Source organism: Tiliqua scincoides, chromosome 5 (assembly GCF_035046505.1).
Source record: "Tiliqua scincoides isolate rTilSci1 chromosome 5, rTilSci1.hap2, whole genome shotgun sequence".
Classification (NCBI taxonomy): domain Eukaryota; kingdom Metazoa; phylum Chordata; class Lepidosauria; order Squamata; family Scincidae; genus Tiliqua; species Tiliqua scincoides.
Genome location: NC_089825.1, coordinates 121,784,874 through 121,805,188, shown reverse-complemented (window position 1 = coordinate 121,805,188; position 20,315 = coordinate 121,784,874). Strand labels below are relative to the sequence as shown.

Here is a 20,315-nt window from a genome sequence, read left to right as displayed (position 1 = left end):
CAGGAGCTCAAAAATTTTTAACACCTCCCCATACCCCATAACACCTCCCCCCATTTTTAACAGCCCCATAGGACATTTTAGAGGGCTCTGAAAAACCAGAAGTGCCTTTCAGAGCTATCTAAAACACCCCCTCAAGGCGTGATACCTAGGGCAATGTACCCCACTGACACCCCTTAGCTATGCCACTAATGGGAAATTGTACTACTCAAACAACGATAAACACTACACATGTAAAGATACTTGGGCCTTTTGGACTGACAGGCTCATGCACAGGATGGTGGGTGTATTAAAAAATGTTAGGGTACTTCCAAAACAGATAAGACAGTGAATACTTGAAAAAAAGTCTGAAAACAGAACAACTGTTTGGGTTTTGCTCAACACCCCTCATCACAGCAGCAAGCCATGGGTGCAATGAAATAGAGAAGCATGGGAAGTTTCCTATTCACACACTGAACTAGACTTTGACTGGAAGAAAGTGGAGGGCGGGTAGTTTACAATGGCAACTACTAATACACGTTTGAAAAACAGAACAAGACACTATTGCACTTGAATGGAAGGCTGTGGGAGCTTCCCCTTCACACACTGGAGCTATCAAAGGGCCAGAGGAAAAGAGAGGTGCTGAAGCAGCCAGGAAAGCATCTAACTCTGCAAAATGCAATCTGCGTGTAATATTTACAGACCAATCCTTTGTAGCTTTACTGAGAAATAAGTCCCACTGAGGTCAACATTGCTTTCTCTGAAGTGTGCAGAGTTGCAGCCTTATATAAACAGATTTGGGGGGGGGAAAGTGTCCCATCCTGTATATCAGCAAATACTCGGTAAATGGGACTCTTCTGTTATTAGACTGAGTGGTAACAAAGCAGAAAGAGCTCTGCAGAGATCCACCAGCACAAACTGATGTTACAACACCCAAACAACGAGGCAAAAGTTTGTCGCTGCAGCTACTTCCACCGGGCTGCTGAAAGCCCAGTACCTGCAGCCTTCAACACCGAGACACGGAATCTTTCAGAAGGCAGACGCATCAAAGGACTGGTAACAGAACTGGGCCAAAGTATTCTGCTGTCTGTTCCCCCCTTCAACTGTATTGCACAATCTGAGGGGTACATCCCAGAATCCTTGCCACATCACAAAGAATACTGAGCCACAGAAGTAGCCAGAGATATTTAATGCCGGAGGTGTAAACTCCAAGCAGCAGTAATTAATACAGGACACCACCCACCAGAAGGTTACATGGCTCTGAGAGGTTTGTGCACAACTTCCCGGTGGACCTTGCTGGTGGGCCAGATCTGTTGATTCCACCCTTAATAGAGTGCAAAATCCACCGCTGAAGCAATTGCCCCCCCTTGATTCATGACAGGACTGCCTCTCCTGAAGCACACATAGTCTGTGTGTTGCTTCTGTAGCACCCCCAAAATAATACTTCCCCACTAATCAATTGCTTAGGTTGTTTCTGTGGTTCAAGGTGGTTCCAATCCATCAATCCAAACATCGTATTCAGACCAAAGTCTGCTAAGTTGTCATGGTGTGCCCTAAGCCCACAGTTTTTGTGGTTTAATGAAATACAGTAGAACCTCTTTAAGTTGACCACCCAAGGAACTGGAGGAATTGGTCAACATAGGGAGGTGGTCAACATATGGGGAAAAAAAGGCTCTAGAAAATTAGGTCAACTTAAGGAGGTGGTCATTATAGAGAGGTGGTCAACTTTGGAGGTTCTACTGTAGTCGGCATATATGTGGGGTCAAATGGCCTGGTGAGTCAGGAAGCAAATGGAAGGAAAGAAAAGAGATTATGTGAAGGAGGACAGTTTTCTTCTCCATCCAGTGTACTCTCTCTAGCACAGTTCCCCATCATCCTCATCACCAATATCACCACTGTGTCCCCCTGCAAGCCCAGCATAACCCCCTGAGTAGGCCTTTCGCACCCCACCAGGAGCCATGGGGCCTGGCGGGCCAGGGGAGAAATCCAGAGAGTCACTAACACTAAAGATGTATTTGTCCCACAGGAAACGTTCAAGGTCAGGGGCCAGAGCAGGTGAACCAGGGCCACCGCCACTCCCTGCTGATGCCGTGTGCTTCTCGAAAATCCGCCGACGGTATTTAAACTCCAGGATGGTCTTGGTGTAGGTATTGAGGGTCAGCACAGAGGCTGACATGCAGAGCGTGAAGGAGAGCCAGGCCATGCTGTGGAGGAAAACATCAGGGAGAGGTTTCAAGGGGAAAAGATGCAGGACCCAAGTTGATTCTTCCTTAGCTGCACTATCTGGCCGCCCACTCCTTCCATTTATCCACTCATGCTCACACCTCTGTCTATCCCTTCATCCATCCAGGTATCAGGAACAGGGCCAGCAGAGTCCTAATTCTAAAGTTTTAGAATCCTTCAACTTCGCACATCTTCACATTAATCTTACGTAGTCGATCACGTGCCCATGTTACAGACAGAGGCCTTGAGGTGCAAAAAGAGTAACTTGTTCCAATGCCCAGAGTTAAAACAAAACTGGAGGGTTGAGACATCTTAAGCAAATTCTTCTATCTTAATTTGCTTGCAAAAATTCAAATCCAATGTCTTTTAAGATTTTAGGGGGAAAAAACAGAAAATGAAAAACATGATATTTGTCTTGTGGTTTTAAAATTAATTATCAGGAGTTACCATTTCATTTTTCAAACATACTCCTCAGGATGAAAGAATGAAATTTCAGATTTTTTTAAATTAAAAAACTCACATTCAAATCATGAATTTAAGTTCTTGAAATTTATGTTCATGAATTTACAGTTCTTGAAAATCCACTATGTTATCGCTGAGGCTCAATACAGTTCTCCAACATGCAAGTATTTCACTGTTCATCTATCAACAACTCTCCTCTTATCATTCTTCTATCCATCTTCCTACACCTTGTCCATCATTCTGTCTCTTCCTCCTTTCTGCCTGCCAACTCAAGTCTCCTCTTTTCCTCCATCCCTATCAGTACACACAGCCATACGACATGCTATCAAACTTTGAAGAGGATAGGCCTACATCCCATATCTTCAATCCTATCGGTTACTCACCCAAATGACCATCCATAATACCATGTCTGAGGCCTCCAGTCTTTTGGTCCCAGGTTCACAGCCACCTGGAAGACAGTCATGTACATCATATGGGCCACCATACCCAGGAGACCTGTCAGAAGAGGAGAAAGTTATTTCAGAGGGAACCCAGCAATGGCGCTTCTACATACTGGTTCTGCCTGTTGGGACCATCAAGTCTGGGACCTGAGCTCTGGTTAGAAAGGAATGGAGCCTCTTGGTCCAAAGGAAAGTAGAAATGGGAAGTCTTGGCTCACGTGCAAGGGGATCAACATTGAGATACCTGACAGAACAGTGATCACGGCAGCAAAAGCATTGATCTTGAGTCCGTCGATGAAGTTTGCATAATAGAGAGCGTCTAAACACATCAGCAGGAATCCCACACTCAGCAGGATGATATAGAGGAATTCTGAGGCGACGGAAAGCCAAAGCACCCCTGCAAAAAGAATGTATGTTGTAGAGAATGGAAGCCACTGACATTCAAGCTGTTGGCCCCAGTGAACCTTGGAAGCAGCAGAGTTTTAATATTTATAAAGGTCGAATGTTTTTAATATAGTGATATTACTGCAAACCTTTAGAATGGCACAATAGATGTAACTAAGGGTGCAATCCTGTCTACACTGACCCACTTATTTTGGAGTAGTCATGCATAGGATTATATTGTTAATTGTTAGCTATCACTACTTGTTCTGAAAATGGATATAATAGTGACTGGAAATATTTAATGCATAGTATAAGCATATACTTAGTTCCATAAAAACATTACAAATCTTACATTTACAACAGATCCAATACACAAATGCATCATCAAGGTCATGTTCCCATACTATAAATTAAAATACAGTAGAACCTCTTTAAGTTGACCACCCAAGGGACTGGAGAAATTGGGTCAACATAGGGAGGTGGTCAACAAATGGGAAAAAAGGCATTTAAATATTATCATGTTTAGCTCCCAGGACAATAAATGCAAGGCCAAGTTATTATTTAGATTGGATTTTTAAAAAGTTTTATTGCAAATATCAATGAGAATTGATCCTCTTGTGATGCTTACTATTTATATCATCTACATCTATATCAAGAGACAGAGAATAAATAGCCCACAATCAGTGTTTAAAAAAACCCCTGAAAATTCATAAGCTTAAAAAAATTGTAAGTTAAAAAAAAATACTTGGTTTCATAGCAGACAGGTAGACCAATGCTACCCCTTGCCAGCCCATAGCTTGTAGCATGTTACATTGCCCCAACAGCGAAAAAAACAAAAACACTTTTTTACTTAGGCTGCCTGGCCTCCACTGGGTCTCCTCAGATTCACTAAATGCCAGAAGGTCTTTGATACGGTCCCTCACTAAAAGCTGTTGAGAAAACTCCACAGTCAGGGAATAAGAGGACAGGTCCTCTCATTGATTGGGAACTGGTTGAGGACCAGAAAACAGAGAATGGGTGTCAATGGGCAACTGACAAAAAAGGTGGAGAGAGGTGGAAGGTGGAGTGCCTCAAGGATCTGTCCTGGGACTGGTGCTTTTCAACATCTTCATAAATGACCTGGATACAGGGATAAGCAGAGAGGTGGACAAGTTTGTGGATGACACTAAACTTTTCTGAGTGGTAAAGACCAGAAGGGATTGTGAAGTGCTCCAGAAGGATCTCTCCAAACCAGGAGAATAGGCAGCAAAATAGCAGTTGTGTTTCAATAGAAGTGTAACGTAATGCACTGGTGATGGGAACCAAAGTGAAAGGACAGTGGCTTCACTATGCACAAGCAATCTCATGTCCCTCAGAACTTGGTACATGATCAGGTACAATTGGCAGCTGGCGCAGGTCTGTCGGCTATGTGCAGTGTGCCCACCTATAAAAACCCTTTTGCACATGTGCTAGCAGGGGTAGGGGAGGGATTTTCGCGTGGCTTCTTGCTTTTCCAAGATGGGACAAACCATACAAAACACAGGCCCACAGTATCGCGTTCAGTGGGCAACTTACGGAGGGTAAATTAATACTCTGTGCAATGCTCAAAATGGTCAAGATACAATTTACAGAGGTGGTTAATATAGAGAGGTTGATCTCCCATAGTGTATATGCAGTGTCTGTTCATACTGTGAAAATTAGGTCAATGTAAGGAGGTGGTCAATATAGAGAGGTGGTCAACTTTGGAGGTTCTACTGTACAAAGTCTCTACATGGGATTTGCAAAGTGAATGTTATGTGAAGACCTCAGTGTTGTTAAGCTCCTTTGTTATTATTGTTAACTTCATTGGGTCCCACGTTTTACAGTTCCTTTTTGAAGGTTCTGCATGTAATGTTCAGAGTTTACCAGTGGACATCTAGCAGTCTTTCTCTGTAGTTATATACCAGCCTCTGGTCCTTCTGAAATTGGAAAAGGGGATGGAGCAAGAGGAAGTGTGGAGAAGAGTCTCTGATGCTGTAGCCCATGATTCTCCTCTCCACTACACTTTCTCTTCAGTTCCATCTTCCTTCTTCCACTTCAGGGAGTTGGAGGAGAAGGAATAGTGCAGGCAAACAGGCAGATGGTGGAGGGTAACCCCTGTCAATCTTCTGCCTGAGGCAACGGCCTCAGTTGGCCTCATAGATGGGCCAGTTCTGAGGGCTGAAAAAGACAGCTTGTAACCTTGGATGGTTGGAAAATTCAACGCTGGGCTCAACAGTCACATAATGCAGCCTCATGTAGTCAGCCATTTTCCACCTGTTTAACACTTACAAAAATGGACAGCTGTGCACTTCCAAAGTCTCACCTTTTTCTGACTCTGGGGGTAGCTCGATGAAACTTCGGCATTTCTCCTCTGGAAAGGGTAGGACAATGGAAGAAGGAGACATTGGTTTAGCCAAGGCTGGATCTGAACTTGACAATTAGTGCCAACATTTGTCAAGACTCCTCCTGCTCTCCCCCACCCCCCAGCAAAGATAACAGTCCTTCACTACCTCTCACCCAACCTTGAAGGCAATTGTCTCCTGTGGCTGGTAACTTCAGCTTAACCCAAGTCAGTGTGCCCAGAACCTGCTCTGGGGGTGGAACCAGCCCACCAGATATGGGGTGCGGAACATATTGTTAGGGGTGGCAAACTATGACGTCTAGCCTAGTACTGTACACCATGAGCAAGAGGAATGTAGGTGGTGGTAGGGAGGACCTGGGCTGATCTGAAGGGTCTAGAACCACATAACTGCTACTTTACACAACCAGCTAACAATGTAGGTACCTATGCAAACTGGGGTTCTGGGGGCAAACCACAATACAGAGATAACCTAAAAATTGCACCTATCTGAGTTTCCCCTTTCACACACCCCTCTACCATCCATTCATACCATCCAGAACAAGCTCATTTATTACTGCCCCATCTATTTCCTAGTTCCACCCCATTCTCTGTGCCCAAGGTTTTTCTCTCCACCTGAAAATGCAATCTCTCCTTGTATCCTGTCAACGACACTCCTGTTAGGCAGAATGAGTAGGTGAAGTCTCAGGCAACAAATTTCTGCCTGATGGTCAATGAATTATTTTGACTGCGGAGGGCTAGCCTTGCTATCTTCGACTCCTTCCTCCTCAAGTCCTTGCTTCTTTCATAAACATTTTCCCAAATAGTCCTTTTTATACAATACGGCTGCGACACGTGGGCTGCTTTTAGATTGCTCCACGCAGACGCCTGTTACGCAGTGAGCCTCTAGCTGCTCGCTGCGCAGCCGTATCCAGATTGGGCCCTTTTCTCTGCACCTCAGCAAGAGGTTTGCAGCACTGTGGAGAAAGACACCAGATTCACCTGGTAATGAGCTCACGGAGAGGTCCCATGTGGAGCTGGTGAAATTGGCTTACATTAAAACCCTCTAGAGAGGGTTTGATTCAGACACGTGAAAGAAGCACCGGCAGAAGCAGCCGTTGTTCTCTAAGAACTTGTAAATAATAATTGGAGTGTCAAGCAATAAACAGGCATTGTCTTGTTAGCCAACCTGTTAATACGAACTGAGGGCCCAACCCTACCAAATTTTCCAGTGTCGCTGCAGCTGTGCCAATGGGGCATGCACTGCATCTTGTGGTGGGGCAGCAGTCACAGAGGCCTCCTTAAGGTATGGAAACGTTTGTTCCCTTTCCTTAGGGATGCATTGAGGCTGCACCGGTGCTGGAAAATTGGATAAGATTGGGCCCTAAAACAGCAAATTATAGGATTATGAAAAGTCCCTATTTCAATGTCCTCCTTCTCTCTCATCCTACCCTCTTCCCACACGGACTGTACCTGCCTTGGAGTGCTCCAGATTATTTGTTTTTATTTTATTTTACACAGTTCCTCACTTGCATCTCCTCACCAACATTTTGTTGATACATGCACCAGCCCCAGCCCTCAGCTGACCAGTTGACTCTTCCTGACTGTATCCACACGACTTCCAGTCGCTGACCTCTTCCCCCTTTCCCATCTAGCAACATAAGAACAGCCCCTGAATCTGAGGTGTGTACCCGTTTCATACCTCCATGATGTTCCTCACAGGAGAGCCAGAAGCCCGTGTGGAAATATCGAAAGGCATACTTGTCTTCACCTGTCTCCCAGATGTACTGGACTACATGGGGGTCCATCGTCACATTCCCATCCATGGTCTCATTGCTGTTGACAGGCACGCAGTTCCCTTTCTTGACAGCCGAGAGGCAGGGAGGCTTCACCACCTTGTGTGTCCCCTCACACCAGTAGCTGGTGCAGAACGCCGAGACGGAGAAGCAGAGGGCAAGTGAGTTGAGGCCCAAAGAGAGCATCGAGCGGGCCCTGCGGCTCAATTTAATCATCGTCCAAGAGGTGCAAGGATTTGGCAATTTTGCTGTTCAAAATTAGACCCAATGGTTCAAAGTCACCCTAACGTTCTAACAGATAATTCTAATGCTTCCTTTTTTTTAGCAGAGAGAGGTCAATTCTGAGCAAACTCCTTTTTGCAAAGAGTACAAGTCCTGCCTTTCCTTTGAACATGGTTTTTCCATCCTCACTAATACGCTGTGGACCATCCATTGAATACATCCACAGCTCCTCTAATACAAACCACTGCACGGAAACAGTATCTGAAATTCAACTGAACCAGGTTCTGTCCTTTTTAGTGACTAGTTATTTGAGAATGTGGGGGGTGGGAACCAGAGTTCAATAAGAGTTATCTAAGGCCAGAGAGTATTGGATGCCAAACAAGTTCATCTGGGAAAGGAAGGGGAGTTCGTGGATGAAAATGCTTTGAGAGCTCAGAATCTACTTCTAGGCTGTCCAGGTTACAACTGGACATTTGTGGTTAGAATAATTGATTGATAGATTTCAAGGTTGTGCCCAATCTTTAAATGAGTCTTTTAAACTCACTCCCTCTCTCTCGCTGTCATTGCTAATCCTTCCCTTTCATTACTGTGTTAATAAAATAAATAAATCTTTCAATGTCCTGTTAAAAAACAGTTATAAGTCATTTGTCCAGATTAAACCATGTATTAAATTAAAATCTTAAATCCCTTAAGAATTTCATAGAATGGTAATGGGATAAAGCAGATCCAAAAGTCTTTTAAAATCCACAGTTATGATTTCTTTCTCATTTCTTCTAAATAAACCAAGTTTCTTTTGTATGGGCAGAGGGGGTCTCCTTCACATTTTGAAGTGTCCACACACACCCCACATGCACACCCACCTGCCACAGTCTAAATGCTATAAGGATTGCCCTGAAATGTTTTATCAGAACTGTGAGAAGCCAACTAACTTCCAAGAGTGAAAAACTGCTCCCCACCCCCCCAGGATCAAATTAAGAAACCTGGATGGAAAAATTATCTTGCTAGTTCAAACTCAATGTTTGTCACAAGGCATTAAGTGATTTGATTTGCTGGTTCTGATTCTGTGCTGAGAGGAAGGGCTCAAGAGCAGCCCTTCAAAACCTCGATCAACCTCTGAAATTTTGCCATGTATAGCCCTGATGAGCAATTGGAGTTTTATGGAGGAAAGGGACACTTTGAAGATAGTGGAGGCTCCAACCCCAACTCTTTGAAGACGCTAGCTAGCAAGTCCTATCTCTACCGACACCTTAACGCTCTTTTGCCTCTAGATTGGCAACAGGGGCTGAGTGGTGCCTTGGTGGTTCAGATTTTGGCCAAAGGGCCTGCAATTTCCTGCGCCTTATGGCACAGTCTTCTATTCACCCTCAAAACCTGTCCTTTGTGTCCTTTCTAGGTTCTGCTCAAAATATAACAAGCACTCATCCCTCTCTCAGATTTTCCTTAATTTTCATTCAAACAATTTTGCCACTTCTGTCAAGGTTTGGGACTTGAAGACACCTTCTGGCCCTCCAGCTCAATGAGAAGGTATCTTCAATGCCAGCCCCCCTGAACAGTTACACCTCTGCCTCCAAAATCCACACAGCTGTGTCCCTTGGGGATCAGACAGCTCAGAAAGCTGCTTGTTCATCCTCCTTTAAGAATTATATTCTAATCCACTTTCCTTCCGGAAAGAACGAATCCAATCTCTTATCTTCTATCCTGAATCTATCACTGCGTCTTAAAAAAAAAAATCACCTCCAGTTCTCTCCTACAAGGCTGCAGAATTTAAAAAGACGACACGGCAATTACAACAACCTTGATGTAAGCAGTTTGAGATCCGCCGCGTCAAACAGCTGCTCTGAAAGGAATGACAAAATCTGAAGTTCATACAAAGTTGAAGCATAAGAGTGCTAAAAAAAACCCAAAGCTGGGGTTGAAAAAGGTTGTGACTGGACAGCTGCCCGAATGGTTTGGGTAATGCTCAACCTCAGAAAAACTGCAATTTGTTCACAGCCTTTTGGTCTGTCGCTTGACGAAGAGCTGACTCCATGAAGAGACGGAAATGTCATCCATTAACAACAGAAAGCAACAGTGTCACTTTGATGCTCTCACTCAGTGGTCAATTGTTTGATTCAGTCTGAAATTACTCCATTTAGAAGGACAAAAAATCCCTGGTGTTCAATACCCAAGAAGTTTTACTTCTGATTCTTATGGTGATGGGCCGCTCAACGAATTCCAAAAAAGGCTGGTCAAGATCCTGACTCCCTCAGTCAATCTGATGGATGAAGATCAACCCAAAAAGCATCCAATTGAACCGCACTTGGACCACCATTGGACAGATAGTCTCAAGTTCGATCTCCAGTGAAGGAGTGATGCTTGCAAAGTCACCCTCTGAGTAGCTGTCGTCCGAAAGGCTTGGAAGGAGGTAAGAAACTCCTTCTGAGGGTTAAGCGTGCCTACCATAGAAAATGTTCCCCAATCACTGCCCAGCAATAGACTCAGGAGGTTCTCTCAAAGCTGGCTGCACTGAGTGAAGAGGTCGCCTAAGCTGTGTGATAAATGAGCAGGCAGCGAAGAGTTCCGGCACCCTCCAGCGCAACAAGGTCCCTGGGGGATAGGAATCAGGCGGAGAAGTGCAGCGGCTGCTGATTAAAAAAACCTCTTCATTAGTGCCAAGGGGGTACCAGTGCCAAGTGTGGGGATTAGCATCTAATAAAGGGGATGGGGAGGAGGGAAGAGCCTTACAGAGCAAGCTCTGGTCTTCCTTTTGCAATCAGCTAGCTCCCAGGAAAAGATGAGAAATTGGATGCAGAGATGAGGGAGCAGCTGGGGTCAGAAGAGATGGAGGGAGAGAGAGCGAGAGAGCGAGAAAGAGAGTGCATTGAGAGATGGATGAGTAGACAGAAAGGCAAATTGTATAGAGCTGTATGGATAGAGAACTGAAGTGAGATAATGGGAGAGGAATCGATAACCGGTCAGAGACATGCATGTCAGTGGGTGCATTGATTGCTGCCATATATTGATAATTCCTTCTGAAATGGAAGATTTCCCAGCAATCTGCATTTCTAGCATTTAGGGACCAGGCAGTTCTCGCAGATAGCCTACTTGCAGGATAGGCAAGCAAGGCTGTTACTGACAAGGTCTGCAACTTGGGAGTTTTGAAAGTGTGGTAGAATTCTATTGTGAACCCCCCAATAAAATAGTTATTGATTAGAGGAGAGGTGGCAGGCATGAATACAGAAAGGTGGGTGGGTATATGGATGTCTAGACAGACAGATCTCTAGAGAGGCTATTCCTCTGAGTCTGTCTGATATATTGCATTTTTCTCCTTGTAAGTGCTTCTTGTCTATGTGCTTACCTGTGTTTTGCAAGTCTCGTTGTTTGCATGGCTGGGTCCTATTTCCCTTGGATGTCCCCCAACCAATCCATCACTCCTGCCCTGGGTTCACAGTTCTCATCTTTTGGGTCGGCATCTCTTGGGATTAACATCCAGCTGGCAATAAGGAGATTTTTTGTGTGTCCCTTTCATTAAGGTCAACATGTCGGAGAACGAAACCACTTTCACCAAAGCCAGCACGGGCTTAAACACAGCAAAGTAATTAAAACAGAGAGAATCTAGCTGGATGGGTCAGAAGTCAGGACTCCAGAATTCTCAAAAAAAGTAAGCATGTGTAGTTGCTGGATTATAATAAGCAAACTGGGGGCTCCTCAATTCTGTGTGGGGCACAGAGGATTAGAGGAACTAGGAGTAGGAGGACCACCAGATGCTATTGGGAGTAATGGAGAAAGAAGGTTCTAGTACCCTTAATAGTTGCACAGAAGAGAGACTTTCAGCAGATGCAGCTTGTCACATCATACTGTAATAGGGGTAAGTAAAGGTGCAATTACACAAATTCCCTCCTCTAGACAACTGTGAATGGTACAGTTGTCCTCTAATCAGTCTAACTGGAGTGAGGACTCCGGGGTTGACTAGCGGTTTTGAATAGAGCGGGGCTGGAAATCAGGATGTATGGATTCTCAGGCAATTTATTAACAGCATCTCACGATCACAGAAAAAGGACATATTACAATAAACAACAGCCATGTCTCTGAGATCATATTCACTGCAATTTATAGGTCATTTTTCTCTTTCTTTTTCTGGCTTGTTCAGGGACAATCAGCCCTGGGGCTTGAGCACAGAGGAGGCTATACTGTACTGTGGCCTGCAAGGACAAACCATATGGGAACATGTCCTGCGTGATGGAAAAAGCCCATCGAATGACCCATATTTGCCACAGTTGCATTGACCCCTCCCTTAGGATGGCATGATTAGTGACAGTTCGTAATAAATTGTTTCAAGGACAGATATCTGTGTGTCTGTGCGCACGCGTGTGTGTGTTTGAGGGGAAGAATTGAACATTGAATTGAATTGTTCAGTTCAAGAATTGAGCTGTTTCTACAGGGATCCCCTCATGTTATTGAGATGTGGAGTGGCTATTTAGTAAAGGACTTCTCTGACTTTATTTTCCCCACAAAAATTTCACACAGAGAGAAATTCCTGCAATAGTTCATTCCTAAGGAAATTACCCTTGCAATGCAGACTCAGTGCTTCAAAGTAGCTCAGCTAAATGGATGTGCTCAAGGCAAGTTATCTCTGAACATTTGCACATCACCAAGAAGCCAAAATTCAGATCTCAAATACATTTAGGAATTGGTGAGGAGGGGAACTTCCTATATGGTGACGCTTTTCCTTGCATGATGAATGAAGAAAGCTTCAGCTGCTAAATTGCTTGGGACCTGTGCATATCTCCTGGTACACTTGATTCATAAAATTGAAATGTCAAGGCTCTGCAATATATAGAAGTTTAAAATCAATGGGTCGGTGTTAAAGAGCAGGGCCGATAAAAAGTTGGCAACCTTGCTTTCAAGCAGGCCTCAGCCTCCTTTAAAAAAAAATGATAAGCACTTGATCTTGGCTAAAGTGATATTTTGGATACCTTTTCAATTTTATTTTTTGTCCAAAAGGAGGTGCAAACGCATTGCCTACACCCACACCCATTTCATCAGACTGAGACATAAGGAGTCTAAGGGCCCAATGCTATCCAACTTTCTAGTGCTGATGCAGCTGCAACAAAGCCCCAAGGTTAAGGAACAAACATTCCCTTACTTTGAGGAGGCCTCTGTAACTGCCCTCCCACTGCAGGAAGCAGTCCAAGCATCAGCGCTGGAAAGTTGGATAGGATGGGCTCTAAGGGCAAAATTCCTATCCAACTTTCCAGCTCCAATGTAGCCACAATGCAGCCCCATGGTAACACATGTTCCCATACCATGAGGAGGCCCAAGTGACTACCCCTCCACCACAGGATGCAGCACACACCCCGCAGGCACAACTGCACCAGCACTTGAAAATTGGATAGGATTGGGCCCTCAGTCTGCAATCCCTAAATACACTTGCCTGAGAGTAAGTCCCACTAATAAAGTGGGACTTCCTTTGGAGTAAACATGTATACATGTGTGCTGTAACTCTTTGCCTCTGCACTGATTTCCCAATTCAGACCCTACCCCTTAAAATGTAATTAGCTTCAGAGGGAGAATTACACAGATAAAATTTTGAATTTTGGGCAGGGCCAATAAAAAGAGGGGGAGAGCGCACAAAATAACCAGTCATGAACACTCCCAGGATCTTGTGAAAACCAAAAATAAACCTGCTAAAATAAAAGGTGTATTTCTGACTTTTTCTTAGTCATCTGGGAAGTTTTCAGAATCTTCTCCCCACCTACCCACCCACCTTGCCGCCCTTCCAACATAAGAACCAAGAATTTTGCATGTGTGCCTATTATCTACACTGGGTGCAGCTTCTACAGAGCCCACTCATCTTAAATTGAAATCCTGAACATTAACAGGAGGGGAATGATTGACTAAATATACTGTAATTGTCATATATCTTTTTTCTGCAAGGCGAGATTGAAGCATGGTGCTAGAGTTCAGAGCCCATGCAAAACATCATAGGTTTAATCCTCAGCATCTCCAGCAGGTAACAGCTCACAAAACCCCTGAAACCTTGGAGATTCACCATCATTCAGTAGGGCAGACAGCATGGACCAATGGTCTGACTCTGTGTAAAGGCAGCTTCCAATGTGCCATATGACACATAGAGGCAACGTAATCTGACCAGAAGACCATGCTGTTCCTGCCCCTTGTTTTGTCTCAGATCTTTAATGTGCCTCACTCTGTGTGAACTCAGTATCTAAATAGGGCAAACCACAAATCTATTCTCTACTTACTCTCTAAGTAAAAGACAACTCAAACTCAGGATACGTAGAATTGGAACGCCCAACCATCTGCTTTGAGGGCAAGGACAGGTGACTACATTGAAATCTACTGATAAGAAGGAGGAAAAGAGTCCTAAAACAGGAGGCATAAGCTCAAACTGTTGATACTGCAAGGGTAAGGATGTCAGCCCTTCCCCTAGGGAGCCATGGGAAATGTCAAAGCCCCACTCCCCGCAGTGGTGGAGAAATAGGGCAAGCACAAACCTCAGTGTCCAAAGTGGAGGGTTTTCTTCATCCTATGACTTTGGTCAACGTAGCCATAAGGGATAGAACAACAAGAAGCAAGCAGGAAGGTGCACAGAGGCAGGGGGCGCCATTGTTTCGCCAGTGGGCATCTGGGTGACAAGAAAGGTGCTCGCGGAGAAGGTGTTCAGAGGTAGGACCTGAAAGAAAGGACATATTTGGAAATGAACCATTATTTGGGCATGGATACCAACAGAACCCCCAGAAACATCTCTCGCATTTGACCTGGCTCATTCCCATACTGCAAGAAGCGCTTGTTTGCCTAACAAGAAGCAAATCTACTGATTTTCCCCAGCAAAATATCAGGGCGGTGGTTTCCAACCAGTGGTACAAATAGCACTGGTGCTACTTCATGGAACGGTAGGGGGTGCTTGGCCTCGTAGCCTGCTTGTGTGACGCCCTGCTGCTGCCACAGTGACCATGCAGCATTGCTCTGCCTGGCCCAACCCTGGCACAATTGGAAAGGGCTGGAGCAGCAAGAAGGTACAAGACCAGACCTTCCTCTTTCATTGGACCTTGAAGTCTGTGTTGGGCCAGAAGGAGTCTCTCAAGTTTGTGCTGGTAAAATAGATTTGAGAAGCCCCATTGTGGGGTTTGGGGCTTTCTCTAGGGGAAGGGGACAAAAGTCCCCATCCCCCGAGACCTCCGGCTGCTACACTGCGCCTGCTGGATACAGTGGTAACTGCTTTGGCGCTGCTGCTCCAGCGGATGCCAGGAAGCTCAGGATTGGGCTATCTGAGGAATAAGAGTCCTTAGACATCACAAAGCTGATATTCACGGGTGCAGATTTTCATTATTGTTCTAAAATAAGTCCCCAATTGTCTGAGAAATATATCACAACTTTGTCACTACCTTTTCAAGTTGGGCAGCACAATCCTAACTTGTGCTGGAACAGGCAGGCCGGCAGGCCTGCTCTGTATCTGGTACGAGTTTGGGGCCAACTGTGGCTCAGCCGGGGCAAGGGGAAACTTTACCCCAGGAAGAGCCACAGGGGCCACAATGGGTCTACTCGGATCTGTGCCACCTGACGAGCACAGATCCAAGCAGAACGGAGTAGCTAGGAGCCGCTCCACGTCACCCAGGAATGTGGCTAGGATCCAGCATAACTACCAGTTCCTGGCTCTGCCTCCTGCTCTCTGCCCACCCACCCACAGGCTCACCTGCTGCCTTCCCTCCCCACATCCCAAAATGCCTTCTCCCTGCCTTCTGCCTGTCCCCCCCCAGACCCCTGTGCCGGCTGAGCTTGGCCAGCATGGAAATACTGTCTTCTATTGCCACAGAAGCTGGATTTGGCCTCTGCGGGCCAGCGCACCTCTGTACACTGGCGCAGCTTACTTTCACGGATGTGCAAACATGCTTTACAGCACATTTGCAACACTCCTGGGCCAGTGCAAGGGATTTGTGCTGGCCCAGGGCGCAGTTAGGATTGTGCCCTCAGTCACAGCAGTCAAAACTGCTGCGTTTTCATATTTAAATGCCTGTATATTTTCCCATCATCTCTTGCTGCCCCATACATGAAAATGTGCAAACTTTCAAAGCTTCAGGGCATCTGGCCTCACCCAGAGCTACGTTCTCAGCTAAGACAGCCCACCAAGGCAGGCACAATGGGTAGGTGAGTACTTGGAACATATTACAAAACTAAATGAATAAAGAAAGAATCGGTGTCTGGTCTATGCTCAAGTTCCACCCCAAGGTCATCCAAATTCTGCAATATATAAATATTAAGCATGTCTATTCTCATTTTGAACAATTTATTCTCCACCCGCTACTCACAGCGCTTGAGTGGGGCAGTTTCCTTTCCTCATTATTTGATGGCAAACCTTGTCCTGCTCGAAGGGTTAGCAAACACATGCATTAGGGACACTAATTGTCACCGTACATCACACTGAATCCCTGCCCTCAGTCTCAATCCCACCTTTCTTTCACCATGGAAATCAAGCTGGCTTACATGGAGTTCTCAACAGTCACTCATTCAGGCACAGATGAGACCAAAACCTGGTTAGATTCAGCAAAGTGCCTATTTCATGTACCCTCAGAACATGCCATTGCCCACACATTTGCAAGCTTATCTCCACAGCCATAAAGGCTACATGTTTGCTGCACATAGCTCTAATCGGAGGTTACTACAAATCAATTTATTGGAAAAATGGGGAATGGGGTAAGGTGGAGGGAGAAGGCATAAGATTCAGTGGGAGGAGTACAGATTGGGATTGTGTCGGTGATGGAGGGGAGGGAAGTTGTGATCCAGGTGCCAAGGTCTCACCCTGTGATCGGTTCCATATGAAGAGCCTGAGTTCACTCAGGGACTCAGTGAGGTTCTGGATCTTGCCCTGGAGCTGCGTATTTTCACTCTGCAGTTCCTGGATGGCCTCTTGCAACTCGAACGGGCACCCCCCACCCCAAAGCAGGGACAGGAGGAGCCAGAGGAGCAATGCCATCTGCACCGCGCCCTTCTTGACAGCTTCACACTGTGCATTGAGTGGGTGCTCAATGTGGCCTCGTTTCCCTTCCAAATCATTCCACCCGCCTGGACAATCAATAGCTGGTTAATTACTTCCGCCATCCCTGACCCACAACCTCAAAAACATGCACACCCTCACTGCCCTGAAGTTGAAGGAACACAAGTAAAAGAAAATGAGGACAAGAGCAGGCAGACTTGCCTGTTGGCCATCAAGGCCTTGCACTTTGAACCAGCGCATTAATGTCCTGAGGAAGCCCCCTGCCTCCAAATCGGGTCAAGCCAGGCTCTGGTTGCCAAACATTACCCAGTGATATGTGCCTACTAACATGGGGGAAGGAACTTCCACTGCTACTGCGGCCCAATGCAAGGGATACCCAAGCAGCTTTCAGGCGATGCAGATGCCAGAGATATAGTAGATTGCTGTGCTGCTGTTAGTTCCAAAATTAGAAGCCAGGAATGGCTCTGCATACCCAGCAGGTATTCTGGACGGAATATAACTGCAATCCCCCCACCCCCCACTGCTGCTAAGTCAGATTTTCAAAATCAAAAAGAGGACACAGTGTGCAGTGAGAAGGTAGCGTCAACCAGGAACAAGGCGGAGCAGAGTAGTGGTGTCAGACCAAAGAGGAGAGGACAATGCTTTATTTAGGTCCAACCAAAAAGGACAAAAATATTAAATGGCAAGCATTTGAGTCTTCAAGCTGGAGAATAAGCAAAAGAACAAGGAATGGAGAGCAGAAGACAAGTTAGCAGGGTCAGTGAGGTTGTGAACCAGGACATTTGACACATGTGAGAGAAACTCATGGAACACAGGACATTTCCTTCCCCCCCACCAAAAGGCAGGCCATATCGTCACCCATGGTCAGCACACACTCTCCTCCCTTGCTTCCTCCAGAAGGAACCATGGTGGTCAACAAGACTCCTTGTTTATTCACACACCTTTGGATTGGTATCAGCAGGGGGCATCCAGGAATTGGCTTTTGGTCCGCCTGCAGGTCTGGTCCTCAAGGCAGTTGTTACATCTGTGCAATGTTGAGGCCGCCCTCCCTGCAGGGGCCTGTCTCCAGCAACAGTCAAAAATCATTTGCAGAGCAAGCATTGAAGAGGAAAGTGTGAAATTAGTCCAGAGGAGAGTTCAAAGGGGGAACTATGCAGAAATGTGGTTTTTTTTAAATCACAGCATGGCAGGTTTACAGGGAAAGAGAAAATAAGTGGAAAATAGAGGGGGAGGGTGTGAGACGTGCAAAGCAAGTTGTGGGGAGGTGTAAAAGATTACACAGGGAGATGAAGAAAGTCACAAGGCGGCATTAAAAAAAAAAGCCAGTCAGAACAAAAGTACAAGAGACAGCGAATAAATCAGAGGGGGGAGGGAGTGCTTGAAACACAAACTGCAAAAGAACATGGGGATATAGGAGTCAGTCACGTCGTGAGTAGATATGCACAGCTGTTCCTCCCCCCCAAAGAATATGGGCTGTAAACATTGATTGAATTAGGGGAGCAGAGAACGTCATGGGGCTTGAGACAAATGAGAACATTTATTAAGGATACACCTTGTTACTGCTTTGCTTATAGGCTAGTGGGGTCATAAAACAGATCCTCCCCCTTTCCTTCCTTTCTCTGTGGCATCAGAACCTGTATGATCCCTCCTCAAAACCCACTATTTCCATGAGGACTGGTGTGACTCCCTAGTTTCTTTACCCAAATCAACTGAGCTGAAGTATGAGTGCATGAGATAATTGCATATTCTTCCTGATTGCCTGTTCTGTTTACTCAGCCTCACTTCGCCTCCTCTTTCTCTGTTGTCTCCCTTGTGTCTATTTCCGGATTGTTTGGCAGGGATGTGTCCTCTCATCTGTTATAAAGTGTCATGCGCATAGATGGTGCTATAATCATCACCATCACCTTCCACCACCAGCGCTGTGATCTCAGATGGTTCTGAGTTCTGCTAATTAAAATTCACTTGGGACAATCCAATGAATGGATTTTGCTACTGCTGAGGATTTGACCCACTGGGAGGGGATGAGAAAGAAATTTTCACCACAAGTCAGATTGATTTATGAGCCTGTGGGTTTGTTGCCTTCAGTCTGTGGCTTAACACAGTTGCACAAGTCATAGTACATCTCCTCTCTGTTTGTGGCATAGGTGCGGAGGTGGGGGAGAGGGAAGTGCTGGACTAGTTGTGCTTTTTATTCCAACTTTTCCCTTGGAGGTCCTACCAGTAGCATAGCTAGAGGGAGGCAAAAAGGTAAGTACTGCAGGTGCTTCAACATGCTGTGTAAGCAGCCCCTCCCACTCACCATTGGAGCCACTCTGGGCAGCAACAGCAATGCGCAGGCGCTCACTGAATCAAAAGGCATCTCCTGCATGTTGCTATCACTGCCCAGAATGGGTCTGACAGCGAGTGGGAGGGGCTGCCTATACAGTGTGTTGTGGTTCCTACAGTACTTACTTCACTGCCCCCCTTCTAGCTATGCTATTGGGTCCTACCCTACTAAAGTAACATTCTGAGGTTTTATCAATTGGAATGCAAAAAGGGGGGGTGGGGGCTGGCTTTTAGCTGCACATTTTAATCTGGTTTGGGCAACTTTATTATAATATATTTTCAAAGAATCACTGCATATAAGCAAATTCTGCTATGGAGTGGGCTACAAAATTGGATAAAATTATATACTCATCTGTGCTCAACATACTACTGTCCTATTACAGAATTTATTTTATGTCTTTATGTACCACTTTTCCAATTTTTCTACATGAGTGTTCTCTAAGCAGTTTATATAAAAAAGTTAAACACAAATTAAAGCATTATACAAATGGAAAATACACAAAAACAGTTGGGCAAATTTACAGGTGGTGGTATTCATCCTGGTGTCTGCCAGAAATCCCTTAAATTAATGCTACACAGCAACCGCCCTGGAGGAGTGTTACTATAAAACAAATACCATAGTAGCAAAGGGGGGGGGGGCAATTCCAAGGAAATTATTCCCCTTTTCCCTCTCCCTAAATGCCACATCAAAAGTATTGTGTGTGAACTTTCCACTCAGCCCCTTGACCTACTTTTATTTTCTGTTATTTATACAGCAACATCAAAATGCATAACTATAGAAATTTAACATTTCAAAAACAACAGGTCCCTGCCCTGCCAACAAAGGGATAACAACAGAGGGAGGCAGGGAAATAATTTACAGCATACATCTTGTCCAATACATGCTTACTCCTTCTAGCAATACTTGACTTTTGGTCCCACTTTTGTGTGTGTCACAATTCTGTGACTTTTGTGTGTTGGATACACACAATTTTTCCCCCACTCTCTACTCTGGGTCTGTATACCCATCATAACATAAGCCCTGCTGGATCAGGCCAAGGGTCCATCTAGTCCAGCTTCCTGTATCTCACAGTGGTCCACCAGATGCCTCTGGAAGCACTCAGGACAAGAGACCTGCATCCTGGAGCCACTCCATTGCAACCAGCACTCTGAGGTAG

General features: G+C 45.4%; 1 protein-coding gene and 1 long non-coding RNA gene across 2 annotated transcripts; both read right to left on the bottom strand.

Moving 5' to 3' along the window:
• Positions 1-1,521: 1,521 nt before the first annotated feature.
• Positions 1,522-8,486, bottom strand: LOC136651771 (germ cell-specific gene 1-like protein). The gene is made up of 5 exons (XM_066628442.1): positions 7,526-8,486; positions 5,809-5,856; positions 3,346-3,498; positions 3,045-3,156; positions 1,522-2,180 (listed from the first exon to the last, which is right to left on the bottom strand). Exons 1-5 carry the CDS (start codon positions 7,833-7,835, stop codon positions 1,832-1,834), a joined length of 972 nt encoding a protein of 323 aa, XP_066484539.1. The 5' UTR covers positions 7,836-8,486; the 3' UTR covers positions 1,522-1,831.
• Positions 8,487-11,121: 2,635 nt separating this feature from the next.
• On the bottom strand, positions 11,122-17,970 carry LOC136654288 (uncharacterized). The gene is made up of 3 exons (XR_010794595.1): positions 17,775-17,970; positions 14,336-14,514; positions 11,122-11,313 (listed from the first exon to the last, which is right to left on the bottom strand). It is a non-coding gene; the product is annotated as an uncharacterized lncRNA (long non-coding RNA).
• Positions 17,971-20,315: the final 2,345 nt, after the last annotated feature.

Bases quoted from the DNA above. Each gene is read 5' to 3' on its own strand.
- LOC136651771 (XM_066628442.1), bottom strand. From the start codon at position 7,835: ATGATTAAATTGAGCCGCAGGGCCCGCTCGATGCTCTCTTTGGGCCTC. The intron at 5,857-7,525 runs GTATGAAACGGG...TACCCTTTCCAG, and splicing joins CTGTGAGGAACATCATGGAG to AGGAGAAATGCCGAAGTTTC. The intron at 3,157-3,345 runs GTATCTCAATGT...CTCTTCTGACAG, and splicing joins CGTGATCACTGTTCTGTCAG to GTCTCCTGGGTATGGTGGCC.